We start from the raw sequence: 18,350 nt of genomic DNA, 5'->3' as shown, positions 1-18,350 counted from the left end.
TTCCACAGCCAGTTAGTTTCTTGCAGATCATAGATATAAAATTGTCAGTGTCGTTTAATAGACATAAACTTTGAAATTTACGATGATGGTTTCATACCAGGATGTCATTCCAACGTTTTGTTTTACTGGTAGTATATATGGGTTGGGTTAGGGATCAGTATCGCAACAATATGACATTTGTAGACGGCTTTAATATCTTTTTTTTTCAAATAGAGTAGAACAGCGGTGTTATTATAATGGCATGAACGATATACTCTTACTTGCAATCATATCCCCATAATTGCATTGGGAGCAGCCACCCAAGAGATAATTCTTATGGAATTGCACTGTTGGAATATAAATTTCAACATGAACATCTCGGTGTCAAAAACAAAATCTCTAATAATAGCAAAAGAACCACGCCATTGCAAAATGGCAGTATACAACCAGCTTGTAGAATAGGTGATGGATTTTCCTCTGGACTTCTAAAAAGAAGTTAGCTCAAACAACGAAACGATAATTGATGCCACATTACTTGAAATACATAATATAAGAACAGCGGAGACAAAGATGCAAAATTGGGTCATTAACAGAATAAATCCATAAAAGAAGAACCACGTTGAATGTATAGAAGGATAGTCGAAGATTGACTCCGAAGAGTAAACAGAACCCCGAAAGACCTCTTATACGATGGTATAAAAGCTACACCTCAACTTCCCACTAAAGGCTATGCATTTACTATGAATAATTAAGAAACAAGACAGTTCTTTATTCCAGCTTTATAAATACATTTGCATAATTAATAAAATATATATCTATATTAATATTCTAACCTTATAGGTTGCACCCAATTTAATGTAGTGTACGTGTATGAAGATGAAATTTATATAATCTCAGCACAAAATCATTCTAGCAAGTTAGAAATTAATTTTTTTTTGTGAAATATTTCTACCATTACAGATTCTTTTGTCTTATACCTATAGGTGTTTGTAACTTTAGAGACAATTCCTACAATCTGTGGCAATATATACATAATTATATGCAGATGAGGTCGATCAATACTATAATGTACAAGAAACACATTAATATTAACGATAATTATCTTTACCCAAAGGGCGTTTTAGACCAATTGAAGATATTCCGTGAACCTGAAATGGCAAGTCAACAGTGTTCCAGTTTCAAGGTAAGTGTTAATTCAACGACCATGAAGATTAGAATCTACTTGAAAAATAAAAATTTGCTTCTCAAAATTTTCTGGGTAAAAAAAAAGCAAATTCTCTCGACACGTTATCGAGGCATCGTAAAAGTGAATAAAAAGAGTGTAATGGCTTGGTCGTGCATATACTTACACCGTGAGGTTATTACCGCCCACATCAAAAAGTGGGCTACAACCTACAACGCATTAGCGTTGGACAAATTTAGGGTTCTCGGATGCTTATTAAACTCGGTAATCGAGAGATGTTTATCGCAGCGTACTCGGAAGAGAATCAAAGCTTTGAAAGGTTTCGACATAGTGGCCCTGTCATTAGAGCGTGACCTAGATTACGTGCGTACACCAAGTTCCATTCTCCCTGCAACGTGATAGTAGCGAAATGCAATACAATCAATCATGTTATTTTAGTATTTACAAATCAAATCTCCAACACACTAGAACACATCTATCCTACTACTCCATCCCTGATTTTAATGGAATATTAAATTGGATTTGATGTATGTATCTAGTATTTATAATCTATCAACATTTAAATAAAAAAAAATAATTATCCCCTAAAATCGAGATAGATTGGATTTAATTTTAGTACCTAACTTTCGAAAACTAATTATTCCTAATTTGACACTACACTGATGGTTGAATCGTCTGAATTCTAATTGACCGCCTTCATTGATTATTAATTTTGATGATCAAAACGTTCTAGCGCACACCGAACAATTCCATCGGGGTTGAATATTCACAGCTTAATATCGTTATCTCATGTCTCAGGTAGGGCTCATTTCCATTTACGACGCATGCATGCGATCTATAGATGTTGGCAAAAGGGAGAACCCGAGTTGATGGTTTCGTTACAAGTACGCCACTGGACGACGACCAAGTCGTCGGTCGTTGCTGTTGCAGCACTCCGTCGAGGCTGAATAAACACATTCGCCCAGATATGGTGGCGGCGTTAGTTTTAATGTTGTTGGGTCGAATGCAAATTAACTCTGTATGTCACTATAGTAACTATGGGATACCGAAGCAGATTGAAATTTAAAGGGTTATTGAATTGCTTTTACAGTCGACGATTGTATTAAAAGAAAATAATTGGAATATAGAAGCATATGTATTTAGTTTTTTTTATTTTGTTAGGTACATTGTTTTGGGATTAAGGTTTGTACGTAACATTTTAAAGCTCCCAGTGAAATTTCTGGTAAAAGAAAAAGTCGTAAACACAGCTGCTATACCAGTGTAAGTTTGAACATGAAAGGGCTCTAGAGGTTATGCTCCTAGACTACTAGGTTACTTTCGAGCTAACACGAAGCACTTTTACTATGAATATTGCCGGGAAAAGCTCCGCAAGGCTTCTTATGTTACCTGAAATAGTAACATATAGAAAATTATTTTTATTTTATTTTCTTTTTATTATTTAGTTATTTTTATTTTTTCTTTTCTTTTCCTTTATTTTTTTAGGGGTTCCCCGATGATAACGAAAACGAAATTGATGATAGCACAGGAATGAATTTTAATAATATTCTGGATAATACTTTTTATCCAGACGTAAGTAAAATAAAATTTGTAAAGAATCCAACCAAAGCAAAGAAATTTTCGCGAAACTCAAAAGAAATAATTAAGGCTTTAACAAAATTCTGTTATTTCAGGCTGAAAGCGGTGCATATGACGTGACCACGCTAAGAGCAGGAAATGGGGAAAGTCCATTTCCATTTCCACCACCTCCACCTTCTCCAGATGGTAAGAATTGCATGTGTGCAGAAACGAACTGTTGTAACCAGATTTTTGACAATAACGCTAAAGAGGATAGTGGATATAAAGGAGAAAAGGGAGATCCGGGACCTAGAGTAAGAAAAATTTAAATCTTGTTTTAAAAAATCCATTTATATTTTCTCTTAGGGTCCACCTGGTGAATCAATAAGAGGTCCACCGGGACCACCGGGACCAATTGGACCACCTGGATTACCAGGAGAATCTGCAATAGCATCAGAGGTAAGAGTTAATACGTTTGTTGTAAATAAACTATTTCAGTTTTGGATTGTACGGGCAACAGCTGTGATGTAGCATATAGCTCACTGCCATGTCCGCGATGTTCTAAATTCAGCATAAAACCTCGGCGTTTCAATATACGGACACCGAGTGTACGCCATATATCATAAATTGTAATATTTTGGGCTAATATTAAATATGCCCCGCGGATAATGCTAATGGCAGCTCCCCTTTCACCCACCCACATCAAACCCCTCAATATCCACACTAATTCATCGAATGCCCTAATTTACGTACGAATTTCACACAAACGTATTCCGATATTTTGATCAAATCTGATTTAATTACGATGTCTTTATGTAATTTTAATAAAACAAATATTTCGTGGTTTAATATATACACATAAAACGAAAGAGGTATTATTAAACTTGGAAAGTTTATTGAGTATAGAACGCACGCGTTGTACAAAATTAGGTCTCGCGATGGTTGGTTGTGTACTTTGTAATCCTCGTAGTTCTTCCGGATGTTGTTCCGTAGCAAAAATGGACTTGGCCACGATACCTACTAATACAACGGCGGCAATAATAAAGTAAATTTAGCCGCTACTCTGTATGTATGAAACACGACAATGCTCTCACACGTTCGCAAAACTTTCACGATACTGTCATAAACAATCAGTAATTCCACCACCAACAGTTCAGACTAACAAGAACAGTTCTCTTATACGTAAGAGATATTATGAAATAAAGCGTACACAAAAACAATGCATTTATTTTATATGAATAAATGAGTTCCTTCTGAGTATTCGTGTTAAAATTTAATCTAACCACATAATTTACATCGTACATTAAATACATGCTTCCTGCTTTCATGTTAAAACCTCTAATTAGGCTCCTAATCCTCAAGGATATTATCCCAAATCCCTTTAGAATTGTAAATGAAAATAAGCTTATTTTTTTAAATTTTCTTTTTAAAGGGGTCTTGTTCGTGTAATATGTCGTCTATCATGAGTTCATTCGTCCTACCGAAAATGTTACCAGGATCTCCAGGCGTCCCTGGGGCTGAAGGAAAAACGGGTCCGCCAGGAATGACAGGACAACCCGGTATCCCTGGGGAAAGAGGATATCATGGACCGCAAGGTGACAAAGGCGATCGAGGGGAGCGAGGGCCGACTGGACCTACAGGACTTCAAGGACCTAAAGGAGAACCGGGTAGAGATGGAATTCCGGGACAAACGGGGCCACCGGGTCCTCCAGGACCTCCAGGACCAGTAGAATTCGAAAACTTCGATGTAAGATATTTCTATTAACTTTTATTATTTAAGAAAGAAATTTATTTTGACAAAAAAATAAATATTTCGTAATCAATTAAAATTAAAAATATCATATATATTTATACATCGTTATGTTATATGTGTGATTATGATTATATAATATACAAACATATTATCACTTGTATAAGTTGAATTACGTGTAAATCCAATTTAAACCTCGAAGACGTTTATCAAAAACTTTTCCGTTTATAACTCAGTTGGTGGTACAAACTGAAAAGTTGAAATCTAAGGGAACTTATATGACAACTTCTCCAGAATTCAATGATTCATATAAGACTTTTATCAAGATTTAATTTGTACCCACTTCTAAAATTTACCCAAAACATCTCTATAATCTATTTGTTTATGCAGCCAAGTTGGAAACCAAGAAATCCATTTAAGGTAATAAATTTCTACCTAATTATTCGCCGTAAAATTTATCTTTAATATGTAAGTGTAGAGAAGAACTTTTGTGCAACGCTGTACAAACTTTACCCCACTCCCCTTTAAGAATATCTAGAAAGTGCATGTCCCCAACGAGCGAGAGCTCCCCACTGTTTACTTTGCCTACTCAGTGTTCCTCCTTTAATGAGAACAAAAGACTAGGATCGAGCGAGCGGCTAACAAGAAACTATAACAATAAACGTAATATCTGAACTCATTTGCAGTGTGATACGACCCGGCATAGTTGCGCAAAGTTCGCCGAAGTGATGGTGCTGTACAGAAGTCTTCCATTTGCGAGTGTGTAAAGATGAACAATACCTACGATTCGCTCTTAAGTACACACTTATTAACTGATTAATTCCAAAACAGTTCTCGCTCGTTCGCTAAACAAGACTTTAACAGTTTATGACATACGCTTAATACTTCTCTTAAAGATCAAAGTTACAAATTCAGGAAAATTAACTATGTATTGTACTTCCTTTAATAGGATGGTGTATTAGGAGCTGGAACAGTTCGTCCTGGAGTACCAGGTAACAAAGGGGAGCCCGGAGCGCAAGGACCACCCGGACTTCGTGGTGAAAGAGGACATACAGGTTCAAAAGGTGACCGCGGCGATTCCGGTTCGAAAGGCGAACGCGGTGATAGAGGATTCCCCGGCGAGCGAGGTCCGCAAGGTTCAAAAGGCGAGCCGGGAAGTCCCGGTATAGACGGGATTCCGGGAACGCCGGGTGCCAACGGTAAGAACGCCGAGAAGGGGGAGAAAGGAGACCCCGGAAAACCCGGCAGTCAGGGGCCCCCAGGTCCGCCAGGAATTCCCATTGAAATCACTGGCGAAAAAGAGACACCCCGAGCAATTGTTGGTCCGCCTGGATTAAAAGGAGACGTCGGAGAGTCGGGTGCTAAAGGGGAACGTGGTGAAAGTGGAAAAGATGGTCTACCAGGTGTACATGGAAATCCCGGAACTAAAGGGCCGTCAGGGGAAAAGGGGGAACCTGGAAATGATGGTGCTACAGGTCCGTTGGGACCACCAGGACAGAAGGGAGATAAAGGTGAAAGAGGACCACCCGGACCTGTTAGTGTAGCAGATCAAAACGCACAAATAATAACGTTGAAGGTCTGTAATAATAAATAAAAATAATAACAAACAATTTTTTTTTATTTCATTTTTATAGGGTGAAAAGGGTGACATTGGTAAACGTGGTAGAAGAGGTAAAATTGGTCCAATGGGGCCACCTGGAAAATCCGGTGATATCGGACCTACTGTAAGTCTTTATTACAAAATTATATAGGTGTACTATTTTCTTCTTTCTTATTCTAATTTTGCACTGTAGAACGGAAAGGTGAGATCCTACGATGGTAAGGATATCTTAACAGGCTTGAAAATTGATCCTTTTGTAACACTAATTATCCGCTTGAAGTAATAAATTAAGATGAGTTTCTCTTTTTAACTATATCATTATTTTTTTTTGCTTTGAGAAGAGTAATTACAACATAATTTATTTCTTAGGGTCGTCAAGGACCGCCAGGACTTCCAGGATTAAAGGGTGACAAGGGAGATTCCGCTTTCGACGCTGTAAGTTACAGCAATTTATTTAGATTTTAACCGCTAAAGTGATTTTTTATTATACAACAGTTAAAAGGTGAAAAAGGTGATCGTTGCGAACCCGGTAATCCGGGATTACCAGGACGAGATGGATCGCCCGGTCCTCCAGGACTTCCGGGAACTCCTGGACCCCCCGGTCAACCCGGACTTTCCATAACCGGACCTAAGGGAGAACCAGGAATTCCTGCCTATGGAGATAGCTTATTTCAATATAACCGCCCAGGTATAAATTTTAATTAACATAATTATTTGTATGTAGAGTACGTAAGGATTTATCGTTGACAGATGTTTTCATTCGAAACTAACGCTTTGCGATAGAAACAGTTAAAGATAAATCTTTCATGAACTGAAACGATTTTTTGGGGTAACCGTATGCGAAATTGATTGAATAACTAAAAAGTAATAGGTACTTAGGAGTTTTTTATGAAACAGGGAACAAAGGGAGCTTTATTGTATTTATTTTAAACTAAGGAACCTATACGACTTCATTTTTTCATTGCCAAATTTGGATTGTGTATTCACCGTGTTCTGTAAGCCATTGCGTATATTCAAAATAAGCAAAATGTATTGGAAAGACACCATTAAGTAGTTGAGATCAAGTAGTGCTTAATCAAGTTAAAGAGGTGATATTTGTGGCTGCCGAAATAATATTTCAAACGAAATATAATCTGGGAGGACATGTTTATCATCGTTTGCTCGCCAACGATGATAAAGCCTGCGTGAATCTCGCCGACGGCAGCGTGACGGCCTTTCGGTTAAAGCTTGGGCGGCAAAGTGTTAAAGTGTATTAAGTCGGTTAAGTTGCTAAACGTGTAAGACAGCTGAGATCTGGCGACATGTGAAGTAGGACGTGACTTTAGGTTGTAACAGAAGAATGAACCTAGATTACACCTAGGAATATGTAACCTACGTGCTCAAATTGTAAGTTAAGGAAAAAATGTTCTCAAAAAAGTGTATCAGCTTTAATGAGCAAGATCAAATTAATTATGTATACCGTTAAATTTTACAATTACTTTATCGTAGGTGTAATAATATCCAGGTCATCTTACTACAGGATCCCTATTACGTTTATATCTGAGGTGTAGGATAATCCACAAAGAATGATTCGACGGGCATAGATTAATGATGATCTCGTGGTGACCAATGTTGTTGCACTGTGTGTGTGTGTTTCTAATTGGCATAAAATTTGTGTTATCTTTAATGATCCGATAGATCGGTAAAATTGGTATGTTGCAAAAAATGAAATTGTTGTCTCACAAAGTGAAGTTATAAATTTTGAAGGAATCAGAGTATCCATATTACAAAGCATTCAGTTCAGAAGGATTGGGAAACAAGGAAGAAGATTCTTCGATGTTCGTAGTGCCAAGTAGAATGAGTCTGCCAAAAAGGCGCGTCGATTGACAGATAATTTATTGGAAGGACCACACTGTTTTTGACCATACGGTGATCCGTACTAATTTTTTTAAATACGAAAGGGTATTTCTCCAGGTTTTTTCTCCCACGTCCAGTACTTTAAAAGGAAGTGGATAGCTTTGTGAAAACACTTGAGTTCCTAATACGAGTAGTATATTGGAAATAGTCCTAGGTCTGAAAAAAACGTTTTTGCGACTAAAATTTTAAGTTTAGAAAGATACTCTTGCGAGATTAAGTATTTTTCTGCTAGAAACATCGATGATATATCAAAACTACTTCGAGGCATCGAATTGCTTTAAATAAAGGTGATTTTACAGTTAAAATCTGAAAAAACATAGCTCCAGTTATTAATAAGATGATGCCATGAAACACGACAGTCGTGTCTAAGATATCCGTGCATTTAGGCTTGATCATGCAAGGCAATAAAACTTATATTGTATATAACGGAACTTAAATCTCAAAATAATCTTTTGTGCTGTGGCTTTCCCTGATGCAAAGGAACTTGTTTCGTAGTATGTCACACATCTACGTCTATCTTTAGGTAGGACATTTAAGCAATAACAGGTACTTTTTGCTCCTTATCTTCCATTTGGTCCAGAAGTTTTTCAACTATTTATTATGGGTAATTGTTCTATACAGAATATAAGCGTTGACAATGATTGTGTCAAGCAGTAGTTTCCTCTTCTTCTTCCGCTTCCTCTATATTACATATCACTCTTATCTTTCCATTTCAGAATTACTGAATTCGATTCTTTTGCGTAATATTCTCTTTCTTCAGTACTTTTAGTGCAACTTCTTTGAATTAAGTTGTACAGACGAGTCACAGGACCCTAAGTTATCTCATGTCTCTACTGTGAATCTCTATCTGGTTCATCCTCGCATAGATACCTTGAAATAACCGGTCTTGTTGGCTAATTATCGTTCATTGGTATGGTTTTAGATTGTCATTTTTCTTTGGTATATCTTCTTTAACTTCTTTCGCTGTAGTTCAATAGACAAAGATTAATCAACATCTTTCACCTCTGCGACGTGAAATTTCGTACCTCAATATGTTGGGGAAAGTTAGTGTTTTGTGTTCAACCTTTCTACACTGTCAAAATCGAAAATTAGGTTAAATTTATTTTTTTTAACTCTCCTGGCCTATTAGCTTTCCAATGATAATTGTCCGCACCAAAATTAAATATTTAAGGTCAAGAGTTCTCTGTATTGTCCTTCTTGTATGATTTGCCATTGCGAGAGTTCTTTATAATCTCATTACTTCCCTTATGGAAATTATATTTTTCTGCCTTCTAAATTTAATCTCAATTTTCCTAAAACTTCTTCATAAACATGTTCAAAAGTTAACTTTCCAGACTAAAGAAGTTTTAGTCCCGGTAGTTTAGCCCGGTAGTTTTATTTTATTCTAATCTTATATTTAGGCCTTCAAACTGAAAGAATAATATATTTTTATATGGATTAAATGATAATCACTTCTAGGAATATCCAATTATTAAACAGCAGCAATCCACAGGCCAATAAATTAGATCCTTTGATGAGGATATATAGGGAATTGAAGGCCCAGAAGGGTTTTCATGCCGTCAATAGGAATAGTACGGTATGCGCCGAGTATACATGAAAATGGCCCTTAGGCATCTCTAGTTGGTCATACAATGACTTATTTTGCACATAGTTCTGATTTCCTGATTTCCAGAAATTTAACGAAGTCAAACTCGTTACCAATCTCTCAACAATTCGTAGTAACTCCGTTTTATAAAAATCTCTCGTAGATAAAAATAAAATATAGTTAATAATATATCAAACAAAATAAACCTTTTATTTGACTGTTGTTTGTGTTATCTAGTTTATTAATTTTGACATTACACATTTTTCTCATCGCAATGTATAAAGTCAATTTTCGGCTCTCCCTCAACGCGGTTTTAACCAAAATTGCGTTTGTCGGATCCCATTATCAGCTTATTTACGGGGAGTTCCGTCTAATCGGAAAAGATGATACTGGTGTGTGTTCCAGACTGGATGTCACTCCTTTATATTACCTACATAACGAAATAAAGGTGCGACGTCCAGTCTGGAACACACATCAAAGTATTGCTTATTTCTGTTCCTTATAAGAAGATATCAATTTCTAATTTGAGGATCCTTGACTTTTAGCACGAATAGTAAGACCATTTGATATTTTAAATTATTTATTTAAAATTTTCCAATACAAAACTGAATAATCTTAACTCAATATTTATGAATTTTCTATATATTTTCATTTCTCATCCGGTTGCCCCAAAAGAAATTAATTAAAAATCAACTATTTATCAACTATATTTTTTTTGCATTTATCAAAGGATCTAAAGGAACATTTGAAGAATTGAAAGCTCTTAAAGAGTTAAAAGAGCTAAAATTAGGTAAACAGAATACAACAAAAATTAAAAATAAAATTATCTTGTTTGTTTTGATTAATTTAAAATTTTACTTTTAAGGAAGGGGAACAACGCACACTCCCATTTTCAAGGAATCTTCAGATATATCATCGAGAATCGTTCCCGGGGCTGTAACTTTCCAAAATACCGATTCAATGACGAAAATGTCTATGGCAAGTCCCGTGGGAACTTTAGCTTATGTTATTGAGGAACAAGCGTTATTGGTTCGAGTAAATGGGGGGTGGCAATACATAGCTGTAAGTTTAATTATTTAAAAAAATAGTTATGATTAAATATTTTTCATTTAATTTAAAGCTGGGATCTTTGTTGCCCATTACAACTCCAGCTCCGCCAACAACAATAGCTCCTCAAATAAGACCACCATTAGAAGCAAGTAATCTTATTAATCATATTCATAAACCGCCAGAAGTACCAAATGTAAGTTATTATTAAAAACTAATATAAAAATTAATAACTTTTTTATATCATTTTTATTTTAGTGGTTCCCAAAAATGGTAAATTTTTGATAATTTATTAAAGAATTATTTAATAATTAGTTTTTGTGTATTTTTAGCTACGTTTAGCATCTTTAAATGAAGCTTATACCGGAGACATAGGTGGCGTAAGTGGAGCAGATTCGAAATGTTTCCGTGAAGCTCGTCGGGCTGGTATTAAAGGAACATTTAGAGCATTGCTTTCATCGAGAGTACAGAACGTGGATTCAATCGTAAGACCGTCGGACAGGAAGTTACGCGTTTCGAATTTGAGGGGTGAAGTACTGTTCAATTCGTGGTTAGACATGTTCAAAGGCGATGGGGCGCCTTTCTCACACCCACCAAGAATCTATTCCTTTAACGGAAAAAATGTCTTAACGGATATGACCTGGCCTACAAAATCGATATGGCATGGAGCTTTGGTCAATGGTGAGAGAGCTTTGGACAATTCCTGTGACGCTTGGAACGCAGGATCCAGGGATAAATTCGGACTTGCAGGATCATTGAAAGGACTGAAGCTATTGGAGCAATCGGTAGTTTCATGTAATACGAAGCTGATCGTCCTTTGTATAGAAGCTATTAGTGAACCGGTTGTAAGAAGAAAAAGGGATAGAAATAGCGTTGATCAAAGGTTATTTAATTTTTTACTTTGAGACAAAAAATTGATCGATTTTTATTTCATTTTAGTTTCGATGAAAAAGAAGAAATGACTGAAAATGAATACTTGGATTTCTTAGAAACCATTCAATAAATTTAATAATAACCGGAGTTTTTCGATTTTAAATACTCATTCCATCCAAGTAATCTCAACATTTCTGTTTTATTTTTAATTTTTATTGCACCCTGTTATAACAATAACAAAGCTAAACAAAAATAATTTGAAAAATATTCAGTATTAAAAATTAAAACAATTTAAACAATAAACATATCACCAAATAAAAACCTATCATCCAAGAAAAAAAATCCTTTATTCGATTTTTCAATAATAATAATAATAGATAAGTAACTAATTGTAAATGTGTTCATACACTAGTCGATTTTTTGTAATATGTATATGTAATAATATTTAAAAAAACTATGTATCTTGTTTTCTTTTTTTTAATTTAGGTCGTAAAAGCGAGATGGAAGAAATTTTAAATCAATGTGATTATCGCTTTCATTATTTTTTTTTAATCTTTAATTTTATTTACTTTATATATTTAACAAAACTATTTAACGCTCAATTTTTAACTGTGTATTTACTACCCTTGTATTTACCCTGAGCATTTACTGTAGATTATAGCGAAAGCAACTCTCCAAAATATTTTTTTTGTATAATATTAGAATAATAAGTGAAAATTAAATAAAACAAATCTTATTAATTTAAAAGAAAAATCACGAAACCAATTTATACAAAGTAAGTAAGAAAATGAATTTGGCATACTAGACAGCACAAAATTATGATTTAACACAAAATTGATGACAAAACATTAAAATTCAATCTTTTGAATAATGGAGTTAAAATATGTGGGTTTGGTTCTTAGAATCTATTTGTATACTTAACTACTCCTTGGACTAAAATTAGCACCGTTTTCTGGTAGTATCTTTTGCTTGTATATTCTTTTTTGATAACTTTATCATAATTCGTAGTTGAAACCGTTCATAATACAAGTGCTTTTTCACATGGCTCCCAATTAATTAAAAAAGTGTTCATCACACATTTTCAAATTATTAACATTATAAAGGTTATGAATGAATAACGCTTTTATTCACCTCCTTGTACGTATAGAGGTACAATAAATAAATCATTTTTTATACAGTTACCTTTTTTCTGTTTCTATTCTTAATTGGTACAAATTGTTTGCAACATTTCTATTATTTTTATTTCCTTATTTTGTTTATTTTTGGTTAAAGAAGCAATTAATTCAATTGTTGGCAGTTATTATTGTGTTGCTATCAATTACGGGTTGTGGACCCGATTTGCGAGGATGCTAGCAACTTTTTTCAACGCGACTTTAACCAAAATATGTCAATTAATAGCGTTTGTCGAATCCCGGTATTCGCCTGGTGTGTGTTCCAGACTGGACGTCGCGCCTTTATTTTACTTACATAGAGAAATGAAGGCGCGACGACGAGTCTGGAATACATACCAGCATCACCTTTTAAGATTGCACGGAAACCCCATCTCCCCACCTGGCTAATTTTGTGTTTTTTTTTTCAATTTGCAATTAGCTTAAAACGCTCTACAAAAATTTAAATACAAAAATATGTATCACGCTGATTTTCTAAGTTTTATCTAAATATTATAGTTATCAGACAAGACAGATTAATCCATATCGGAGTTTCTTAAATAAGGTACCTTTCACCAACTTCAAGAATAATCATACCCTCTATGATAAAGTTGCAATACTTTAATTTTATTCTGAATTTGATATTCTGAAGCCTTTCCTTGTTTCTCTCTCTCCCTATCTCTCTACAAATATTTTCAATTTGTTTTACCTTGAAAACTTTTTCTTACGAAGTTCATTGTAGTCCTCTAATTCTCCACACTTCCCATCAGTAACAACCCCACGTTGGAATTCGTAACGATTCAACCACATTGTCTGTAACACAACACTCGCCACTGCAAACTTTAAGCAATCGAATATGCAAGTTAACTAAGTAAATTAACTAACAAGTTCATTTTTTGTTCGATGTATTGCGAAATTGATTGAAAAACAAATTTATATATTAGATTCAATAGCATTAAACGTATTGTGTTAAAACATAGTTATTTTGATGTCTGGTATTTCCAAATCAAAAATGTCCTTGTTTGTTTGCTCACCTGTATACTAATTGTCTTAAAAAGATGTCCTAAGCGATAACTTCTGCTAAAATTTTGTTGGATAACTTAATTCTTCATAACATTTATTTAAAATTGCTTTGTGAATCGTTTATAGTTTTCAAGGAAAAAACATTCTAGGGAATTTTTTTCATTTAATGACATATTACATAGAGTAACAGTCTCAAAAAGATGACAATTCCAAATTGAATGGGTTGTCGATCGTTACTATTTTGAAACATTAATATATCATTATTAACTATCTAAATGACGCTGTCAACCATCAAATGGATAATTTTCGCATTACTATAACGATTTTAATTGACAAAATGCACTAATTTACCATTTTTTAATGTTTCAATGACATTGTCAAATGTCGAAATGCATTCTTTGTATCAATAAGGAGGTTTTAATGAATAAAAACAAGTTCTAACATTACCATTACAAACACATCTAAGGGGAAACTTTTATGAAAATAATAAGTTCTTGACCTTTATTATTTAAAATGGTCATTTGACGTATTATTTTATGCAATCAAGCATCATTATACATCAATCACAAATGTCTTTACTGTACTATTTTTAAGATGTTCATATTGAAGGTAAAAACTTTTTACCACATATTCATATTTTGAGCACAGCTTACAATTTTTGCAGTCCGGTGCATGGTAACTTAGCCACTCATTTTTAAAAAATAGTGTTTTGGGGTTGACCACGATTGAAGGCTCAGAATTTTTTTGAATTCTGGTATTTACGAATTCCTCACAATGAAAAAAATGAAAGGGCTTGACGAACCAGAACGATCCTAGTTTGCAATGTGTCTACATGAGTATCGAATAAGATGAAAACAATTGGTTTGATAAATTTTGAGCTATCATATAGGTTACCGTTTTGAAAAATACAGTTTTGAGAAACACGCGGTTAATCATTTAGCGTTGTTGCAGCTACATCGAGTCTGTTCAAAACTCAAATTTCCAAATAACTTCAAATGTCGGAAAGTTACTTTACCTACATATTCTATATTATATTTGGATACAATTTATATAAAAAAAAAATACCCAACCTTATAGGAATTCCATTCCTAAAATGAGCATAAGGTGTTCAATTCCCATGAGTTGATGAAAATGATTTTTCTTTGGTAATAAGGTACTAAAGTATGAAGCTTAAAGTAGTCGATTTTCTTGCTTTCAATAATATTCCTCGTCTACAGTAGATAATTTTCCAGTTTTTCGTTATTCTGGATTTGAGTACCTTTTCCCTAATGTTCATTGAGGCAATAACTACTTACAAATATTGTCTTGTTAGATTAAGTCAGTTGTTAACGCAGATACCATTTAACAAAGAAGGATAAATCAGATTAAAACAACGTTCCTCATAAATTTCTCTTTTTCTTGGCATATCCAGTGCTATTTTTCGATAAGTTCTTTGAAATCAACGATTAAAACCGGAGTTTTTTAATTATTTGCCCTGTGTCCAGATGAAAAATCGATTTTTTGATGATTTCTTAATCTCAAATTTCAATTAATTGAAAATATAAAGTATTTTGTCAAAAACTAAACATTATAATTTTCAAAATGATTGTTAAGTAAATCGTTCTTGTACGATTTTTTAACAAATTACAAAGAAACTTATTATTGTTAAAAGGTGCAATGGTTTTATAAGTTAATATTAATCTCAGGAACAAAACAAAATTTTCAAAAACAGGTTTCTTCGTTAAATGCATCAATATGAAAAAAATTAATACATTAAGTTGTGAATTATCATGTATAGTCCATACCACCAGAAATGCGAATGACTCACCGCTTGAAAACTTACGTTCATGAAAAGCCATTTCTAAATGAGTCTATGAGTCATTCGCGTTTCGCTTGGTATCGACTATAACATGATAAACATTGTTAAAATTTTTGAAAACTATAACTATCAATCAAAGCTTTTTTAATCAAAACTTTCATATGTAGAATTAAGTTATTTATTTACAACAAAACATGGCGTATATTTAATTCGATCAGTATACATAATATTAAAATAACATAAAAAGACCATAAAGGCCAGTACTGTCAATAAATAAAACAAATAAAAAATAATATTCGTCTTCTGCACCAAAAAACAATAATTATTAATAAAAAGTCTAATTTTTTATTAAAAAGAATTCAAACACCAGTATCAATAATCGCCCATTTTGGCTATTAATTATTTAATTAACTAATGTAAATATGTACTAAGGATTTTGCGTAAACGGAAATTAATGAAATACATTTAGAGCTTCAACAACATTTTTCCAAAACAACTAAATAAGATGATGTTAAAATAAGTGTATACAAAAACGTAATTTTAAAATATAAGGATTGTATGTTAATATTTCTTATTAAATTATTTGTATCTGTTTGAAATAAAAATTAACGCTAAATTGCAATTTTTATTGTTTTTTATAATTGTAATTCATTAAAAAAATATTGAATGAAGTTTAACGATGAGGTTGAGCCATCTATTGGTGAAGTTGTTAAGGTGAAAGTTCCATAACATTCTTGTAGGTTTAGTTCTAGATTTCATTATTGAGTTTATAGAAAGCTTTTTAATTTGAATTTGATTTTCTTTAATTTAGTATATAAAATAGAAAGCCTTATTTTATTTAAAAAAATTATATAAAATTAAAGGATTAGTTCTCAATAAAATGATAAAAAAAATAAAATGAGAAGATAAGAATAAAATCTTAATCATTTTAAATTTTATCTAATTTGCTCAATCGAGATCAATTAGATTCAATATTTCAAAATAGTATGATATATCAAATATAATTTATACAAATACCTTTAAAGCCTTCTAAACATTTTTAAATTATATATTATTTCTTTGATTTAAATTTTAAAATAAAACCATGATTTAGAAGAATCATTTTTTGTTGCAATAAAATTCGTTGTGATGATTTAAATTCTTTATGAATCTTTTTCTCTGGGTGGTATTAACTGGTCTTTTCTTAGCTACCGACCACAACCCCTAGTGACAGGCGCGTAGTGGCCACCCCAATCGATATCGCAGTCTGACACCCCCCAAAGTTACAACATCCCTGTGTTTTGTGTTAAACCCCCCGTTCGTTACTAAAATCCTGGTTCGCGACTACGAATAAATAAAACAAAGTATGTTTGAAACCGTAGATTTTACCAAAAAGTTATTGCAAAAATCGGAAACGATTGAGGCGCCCCCGAAAGGGGCGCACGTGTCCCCCTGAAATGTGCTACGCTTCATGGGGAAAAATACCATCGGATATTTACCAAAAAAATCCGGCAAAAAGTTGATGACTTTAAAACAATTTAAGAACTTTTAATTATAATCAAAAGGTTTGTTTTTGAATCAATGTTTTTTTCTTTATGGATTTTTAATGAAAAATGAGGTGTTAGAAAATAAATAAAACATCTAATAGTAACTAAATAATTTCGTAGGTGTTATTTTTTAAGAAAAAGTGGACAATGTGATTGTCTTATTTAAAAATTTATTGTGTGTTGGATGTTTGAAGTGAATCAAAAAAAATTGTTGATGTAGACAATTTGTTTAACGAAAAGAAGAAAAAAATCATAAAGGTAAAGTAAATGTGTGTACAAAATAAAACATAACAGCATAAACAAATAAATATCCTCTTAACAAAGTATTCATAAAGATTTCAAACAATCCAAAACGAAAACGCTTTTAATGTTTCGTGTATAAAATTTATATCGATATTCTAAGAAGCTATAAAGCAACAAACACCGTTTTATAACCAACAACAAAGTAATTTATAATGCTTTTACTCGCTCAAAGTTAACATTTTTAGTACAAAAATTTCATTTCTTTTAAGTAATCTCCTTCACTAAAACAAATTGTTTTTATGTAATTAATTTCCATGACGCTAACGTTAAAATAGACGTAAAAAGTTAATTAATTTTGTGAAGTTGTCATATGCATTATTAATCATGTTTATCGCAACGTTTAAACTTTTACGTTTCTAAAAAAAAATAAGTAAGCGCAAGTAATTTGTAAAATTTTTATCTTTTATTTCATTCGGTATGTTTTATGGCACAGGAACGGTACCCGGATGGCTCCTAACTTTTCGCAAAGAGGGCACCAAAATCCTTAATTAAAACGAAGATTTATCTCGGGAAATACGGCCAATTTCGTCGAGTTGTCTTTACAACGTCAATAAACTTGGTAATAGGAGGAGGTTCTTTGAAATAGGTACGGTCCTTTTTTACCGGAAATTATCATAAATTTGTAACCATATGGTAAAATAATAAATTTTTTTTTAAGTAATTTCTTGTAATAAGAAAGATAAATCTTGAGTGAGAAAATGAAAATTACGATTTATTAAAATAGTTGATATGAATTGCCTATTTATAAACTGTAATAGGTACATGTGCAATTACAAAAATAACATTGGAATTGCAAAACGTGGTCGGTGTGTAGCAGACCGGACATAAATTGAACGTAAATCGATCAGTAGTTAATCACGGCTGGTGGCGCCGTATTTATTTCGAAATTTCCCCGTGGAATTCAAGTACATGTCAAAAACTCACTAACAGTAATTTTTCTCTTTATCATCACATCACCAATAATAGTAAATTTATTTGTTGCAAAGAAATACAAGTTTTTGGTACAAATTATTAATTTGAGGATTAATATCAACGAAAACCGACCTACTATAATTGAATCAAGTTTACATCTAGATGTTAATATC

The 18,350-nt window shown here is 33.1% G+C and overlaps 1 protein-coding gene and 1 long non-coding RNA gene across 3 annotated transcripts in view; both read left to right on the top strand.

Moving 5' to 3' along the window:
• LOC111425800 (collagen XV/XVIII-type protein multiplexin) overlaps positions 1 to 16,058 on the top strand; it is a 182,115-nt gene extending 166,057 nt beyond the window's left edge. The window contains exons 4-19 of one of the 2 annotated variants that reach the window (XM_023060052.2): positions 1,094 to 1,162; positions 2,645 to 2,731; positions 2,833 to 3,030; positions 3,083 to 3,175; positions 4,149 to 4,463; positions 4,857 to 4,886; positions 5,416 to 6,042; positions 6,101 to 6,190; positions 6,436 to 6,501; positions 6,562 to 6,754; positions 10,278 to 10,337; positions 10,413 to 10,609; positions 10,668 to 10,790; positions 10,853 to 10,867; positions 10,927 to 11,477; positions 11,534 to 16,058. In XM_023060052.2, the coding sequence (XP_022915820.1) occupies positions 1,094 to 1,162; positions 2,645 to 2,731; positions 2,833 to 3,030; positions 3,083 to 3,175; positions 4,149 to 4,463; positions 4,857 to 4,886; positions 5,416 to 6,042; positions 6,101 to 6,190; positions 6,436 to 6,501; positions 6,562 to 6,754; positions 10,278 to 10,337; positions 10,413 to 10,609; positions 10,668 to 10,790; positions 10,853 to 10,867; positions 10,927 to 11,477; positions 11,534 to 11,597 (2,778 nt within the window). In that variant the 3' untranslated portion in view covers positions 11,598 to 16,058. The remainder of the gene's footprint in view (positions 1 to 1,093; positions 1,163 to 2,644; positions 2,732 to 2,832; positions 3,031 to 3,082; positions 3,176 to 4,148; positions 4,464 to 4,856; positions 4,887 to 5,415; positions 6,043 to 6,100; positions 6,191 to 6,435; positions 6,502 to 6,561; positions 6,755 to 10,277; positions 10,338 to 10,412; positions 10,610 to 10,667; positions 10,791 to 10,852; positions 10,868 to 10,926; positions 11,478 to 11,533) is intronic. The other variant, XM_023060057.2, reaches the window with a different exon arrangement.
• Positions 16,059 to 17,542: 1,484 nt separating this feature from the next.
• LOC111425733 (uncharacterized) lies at positions 17,543 to 17,926 on the top strand. Its single transcript, XR_002707728.2, has 2 exons — positions 17,543 to 17,635; positions 17,699 to 17,926. It is a non-coding gene; the product is annotated as an uncharacterized lncRNA (long non-coding RNA).
• Positions 17,927 to 18,350: the final 424 nt, after the last annotated feature.

This window comes from Onthophagus taurus, chromosome 1 (genome assembly GCF_036711975.1).
Source record: "Onthophagus taurus isolate NC chromosome 1, IU_Otau_3.0, whole genome shotgun sequence".
Classification (NCBI taxonomy): Eukaryota; Metazoa; Arthropoda; class Insecta; order Coleoptera; family Scarabaeidae; genus Onthophagus; species Onthophagus taurus.
The sequence above is the reverse complement of the archived record's forward strand: the minus strand, read 5'-3'. Positions and strand labels throughout refer to the sequence as shown.